This window comes from Humulus lupulus, chromosome 9 (assembly GCF_963169125.1).
Source record: "Humulus lupulus chromosome 9, drHumLupu1.1, whole genome shotgun sequence".
In the NCBI taxonomy this organism is placed as follows: Eukaryota; Viridiplantae; Streptophyta; class Magnoliopsida; order Rosales; family Cannabaceae; genus Humulus; species Humulus lupulus.
In genome coordinates, this window is record NC_084801.1 from 131,542,303 (window position 1) to 131,548,131 (window position 5,829).

The following is a 5,829-nucleotide window of genomic DNA, read 5'->3' on the forward strand; positions in this document are numbered from 1 at the left end:
GACCAATTCAGGTCTTAGACAAATAAGACAAGGTTCTACAGAACAAGACGATTCCTCTAGTTAAAGAATTGTGGAGGAATAGGAGGGTCGAGGAAGCAACCTGAGAGCTTCAGTCAGCGATGCGGGATCAGTATCCCGAGTTATTCAGGTAAATTTCGAGGACGCAATTCTTAGTAGGAGGGGATAGTTGTAACGACCCAAAATAACTAATAAGGCTTAAGGGCCTTGATTAGCATGTCGGGAGGGCATAATTGGTATATGTGTGATTTAATGATTTTATGCATGATTATGTGGCATGCATGATTAATATGATTGTATGACTATGTGGATATATTAGCAGCATATGACTCAAGACAATCCTAGTGAGTAGATTGGCAAAATAATCATAGCAAGATTTAATACCCGGGCAGGGGGAGCCTGGGGGTATTTGGAAGGGAATTTAGAGAATAATTTGGGAATTATTAGAGACTAAATAAATAAATTGTAATTAATTGGATGACGTGATTAATGGGTAAATATTAAGAACATTTGAGGAATTAGCGGGAACAGGGGAAAATGACCATTTTACCCCTAGGAACAACTTGAGGACTAGTGACCTTACAAGGGAAGAAAGGTCTTTTGTTTAGAGATTAGAGATATACTCAGGTTTAGAAGTCAATAGAAGTTTTAGGAAATATTATAAACTCTCCTCTTTCTCTCCCATGTATTCTCTTCCTCTCTCTCTCTCTCTCTTTGTGCTTGATGTGGGAAAAGCAAAGGAAGGAAGGGTTTGAAGGGAATTTTGCTGGGAGGTCTGGAAGAATTGAAGCTCTTAACCAAGGAATTCAGCTAAGGAGCTTGGGGGTTTAAGCTCAAGGTTAGAAGATTGAAAGCTAGTGGGAGATTCAATCATAGCTAAGGTAAGTTCTTGTTCTTGGTTATGTTAAGAAAGATTCTGATTATTTGGATGGTTTTAGATTGGGTTTTGGGTAGAGAATTGCTGCTGAATTGGAGTATTAGCTTTAGTAATATAACTGTGGTTTTGTGCTTGATTTAGTAATCAAAAGTTTTGAATTCGTAGCAAGTTTGATGTTGAATTGGTGAGGTTTTTTTAGGTGAAGTGCTGTGGAAAATTGGCTGGGGAATGTGTGGAATGAACCCAAAATTTCTAGGCTCGAATGGGTGCCCCACGACCCAGTCTTGGGGAGCCGAGGTGCGTGTGGCCATTTTGGCATGGGTATGCTCTCTGAGATGGGGGCGCGCCGCGACCAGGAGAGCCAAGTCGCGACCCACCTCCCCTTTGGCTTGGGTCCATGCTTTCTGACTTAGGAGCAAGTCGCGACCCACATGGGGATTTTAGCCTTAGAATAGTTTCTAGAATTTGTAAGGGTCGGGAGTTCGAACCTAGGCACTCGGGACAATTTCTACTACCCGGTTTGGTAGAAATTGAGGTCCCGAAGGCTAGTTTCTACCCCCTAAGTATTTATTTGGATTGGAAGTTAACAATTACCCGTTGGACAATGTGACTAGGTTTGTCACCAAGGCTCAGGACTGAGGATCGTGCTCAGGACCATTCCATTATCTCCGCTTGGAATTAAATGTAAGAAAATTGCACCCTTTTGTGGCTATGTTGGGACTGAGATTCCTTGTATTTGAATACATATGATGTATAATTGTGATAATGCAATATGTGCATGTAATGAATGACCTAAAAGTGCCGAGGCTGATAATTTGCGCACATAGCGCGACTCGGCCACTATGAGCTGGGGTCAGCTAGATAAACACTGGACTCGACCTAAGCGAGTCGGAGTCAGTGGGTTAAATAGATGGTGCGGCCTAAGGGAATCGACCCTGAGTATTGTGTACTGATTGAAATAAACTGTTGAATATATATGTTTATTATTGTTAGCTTGATGCTATGGCTTGTTGAATATCTGGTTATCTATCTTGTAAGTTATGTGATTATCATCATTGATTATGTTATGCTGTTATGGCTTTCTTGCTGGGCCTCGACACACGGGAGCTACGTGGTGCAAGTAAAGGCAAGGGTAAGATGGATTAACCATGAGATGGAGAGTTCTGGGGGCGAGATGTACATTGTCAGCTGCTCATCCGCCACGGCCGAGGTGTTGGGGTTTTATGCCCTAATTAAAACCCAAATTCTTTGTAATCTCATTTTGTTATCAATGAAAGAATATAAATCATTTCTTGACTTGGTCAATCACTTTGCTCACATGTTTTATTTTCATGATTATTTGTTTAATATAAACTTCTATTAAATCCCGAGCATATAACTAATCTTATTTATAGTGATGTAATCACAGTGGAATATAAATATGATTATATGTTCAAAATAAGTTAGTCCTAAGATTAGTCAGTGCACAGGATTCACACTGACTTGCCAATCTACGATATGATCTACTTATAGATTACAATGTTATGTTCTTTCCAGAAAATTAGCATAGTAGATACGATCGGATGTATTTGTTACATCGGGCTAGACTGATATTGACAGTTAATAAGATAAGTAAACATATCTTTATTATCTATTCTAGTCATATCATATAGTTGACCATAGGTCAATTCAATCTCAATTTTAAGTGGTTAGGATTCTAACTGATTGTATTATTTGAGTTCTTTGACTTGTTCGTTACCAGCTTACCCTACGGACTAGCCCATATTTACATCTTGGGAACTCGGTAGTATAATTGAGTGGGAGTGTTAATCATAGATATGAACATCTATAGATTTTGATGAAGAAGTGAAACGATGGTTTCCTTTTAGTTTGGTTCAAGGTGTTAAATGATAGAGATCTCATTTTAGTAATTAAATTAGTTTACTGAAATATCATTTACAAGGAACTAAGTGTTTTAAGGATAAAATACAATGAGGGGTAAAACGATATTTTAGTCCTATCTCATTGTAGACTGTCTATAGAGGATTGAGTGACAATTATGGTTGTAACGATATATAATTAATAGCGTATCTATATTTGTTATAGAGCGTTCTATGAATTCAAGAGTGCAATTCCGAGTCTATAGTGCAATTCCAAGGGTATTTCGAAAATATGTATAGGTTCTATGAACCTTTGCCTTTTAATGTGAACATGTCATTTAATAATTGTAGATAAAGTTGTGTTGATAGAATAAATGTGGATTAATTCATTTTTAAATATATAACTATTATATTTATTTTTATTATTTTATTGGGAAGATGAATATGTATCTTTCAAATGAATAAGGCTTTCTAATTAAACATGCAATGTTTTGTTATATAAATATTGAAATTCAAATGTTCCCACGTTTTCGAAATTATATGTAAAAATTATAAATAAAATTCGGATTATTAGTATATAATAGGATTTAATACATGTTGAAATTTGTGTAACAAATATAAAAATGATTTTTAAAAACTATCTCAAATCGACACATTGGACAAAATTTACTAGTTTGTAGCCACTGAACAATACATTTCTCATGATATGTGTGTGTGCAAGGTAACTTTGTAGCTTCCAAACCAACATGAACATTCTCAAAGCAAATAGAACATACAATTTGTTCATCTTTAATCAAAACTTTCTCCAATCTTTCAATGGATTGCTCGCTTGCCGCCACGAAATTAATAGTCATATTATCCATATAATCCTCACTATCAACATCACCATCAATGCCAGAATCGTGTTGTGGAGGAAGATCATAAACAAAAACATGAACATCCACTTTTACACAGAAATTAAAATCCTCTTCGTTCCACATCTTTCGAGTGTAATCAATAATTTTATCTGAAAGAAAAAATATAGAAGGATGGAGATAAGCCTCACCGAGCATCTCGTCAATGATAACTTTGGCATGATTATTTTCATTGGCCATCAATGTTTGTCTTGAAAGAAATACAATAGTATCGCTACAAACAGAGTCTTCCATGCTGTTATCGACCATCCAATTTGTAAAATTTGGTTCGCTACTAGTTAGTGGATGTCGTGAAAATTTTGCGAACAGGTGAATAACAAAGAAAGAATCAGAACCTTCCCCTAGTCTGATGGTGTTATCAATATCACCTGTTACTATTTGGTAGTATGGATCACCTATAATTTCAGGAGGAGCCATAATCTGGGACTAGAATGGTTACTTTTCCGTTATAACTATAAGCAAAAGATGAGATATGTAGAGAATATAAGAGGAGGAAATCTATAAAATATATAGAATCAACTTGTGTGTTCACATAAAATAGAGAGAATAAAAGACATCAATGAAGTTGTTGTGTTTTAAAAAAAATATTATAGGTACAATTAATAACATTGGTTGAAATATGTTACATGATAAAAACATAGGGAAGATAAAAAGTGGTCACTCGGTGAGATGGATAAGCTACCAATCTTAATTTCCATTAACATGGTTTTTTTTTTTTAGATTTAAGAAAGGTAACCGAATTTTTTTTTAATTTATTTATTTTATTAATAAATTTAAATTAATATTATATTTTGGTTGTTTCATTAAATTCTCAAAAATTATTTAGTTTTTAAGAAAAATTAATTAAATTTTTTAATATCTTCCAATCATAAAATTAGAAAGTTTTATCTTATAAAATTTGTACTTAATTTTAATTTTTTTAAATTCATTTAATTAAAAAATTATGGTAATTGTATTAAATAGCATAAATTATTATTGTTATTTTTTTCTGTTTTTTAAAATAAAAAGGCCAACCGTACGTGTACATGCACAAAAAATTTAGTTTTGGTTGAGGGTAATTAATCTATGGTTAGTTTCGTTTTTTAGGGAATCTTGGATTGAAATTTTGATATTCATATAATATCATAGAGTCTCGGATAGTTGTACAATATATTTTTAGTTGATACAATTGAGAATTTAGAAGGGGATTCGATCCCAAAAAATTCTTACTAGATAACATTGCACTAAGTAGACCTAATTAGGACATAATGAACTGTTCCAACGTACACTAGTAAACCAATACTATCGCTAAGTTCTCATATAGTTGTCATTCTGAGTAAGATAGAGTAGTGAATTTAGAAGGGGATCTGATCCCGAAAAATACTACTAGATAACATTGCACTAAGATATAGTTGTGAAATAAGAAGGGCATCCGATCCCGAAAAATTATGACTAGATAACATTGCACTAAGCAGACCTAATTATGACAAAATGAACCGTTCCAACGTACACTAGTAAACCAATACTACCGCTAGGGTCTCATATAGTTGTCATGATGAGTAAGATAGAGTTGTGAATTTAGAAGGGGATCCGATCCCGAAAAATACTACTAGATAACATTGCACTAAGATATAGTAGTGAATTTAGAAGGGGATCCGATCCTGAAAAATTATTACTAGATAACATTGCACTAAGCAGACCTAATTATGACATAATAAATCGTTCCAACGTACACTAGTAAACCAATACTACCGCTAGGGTCTCATATAGTTGTCATGTTGAGTAAGATAGAGTAGTGAATTTAGAAGGGGATCCGATCCCAGAAAAATATTACTAGATAACATTGCACTAAAATATGGTAGTGAATTTAGAAGGGCAACCAATCCCGAAAAATTATGACTAGATAACATTGCACTAAGCAGACCTAATTATGACATAATGAACCGTTCCAACGTACACTAGTAAACCAATACTACCGCTAGGGTCTCATATAGTTGTCATGCTGAGTAAGACAGAGTATTGAATTTAGAAGGGGATCTGATCCCGAAAAATACTACTAGATAACATTGCACTAAGATATAGTAGTGAATTTAGAAGGGCATCTGATCCCGAAAAATTATGACTAGATAACATTGCACTAAGCAGACCTAATTATGACATAATGAATCGTTCCAACATATAC

At 34.5% G+C, this 5,829-nt stretch overlaps 1 protein-coding gene across 1 annotated transcript; it reads right to left on the reverse strand.

Moving 5' to 3' along the window:
• Positions 1-3,341: 3,341 nt before the first annotated feature.
• LOC133800052 (uncharacterized) lies at positions 3,342-4,085 on the reverse strand. Its single transcript, XM_062238032.1, has one exon. It carries the CDS (start codon positions 4,083-4,085, stop codon positions 3,342-3,344), a length of 744 nt encoding a protein of 247 aa, XP_062094016.1.
• Between the last annotated feature and the right edge of the window lie 1,744 nt (positions 4,086-5,829).

Excerpts from the sequence above, each read along its gene's own strand:
- LOC133800052 (XM_062238032.1), bottom strand. The coding sequence starts at position 4,085 with ATGGCTCCTCCTGAAATTATAGGTGATCCATACTACCAAATAGTAACA.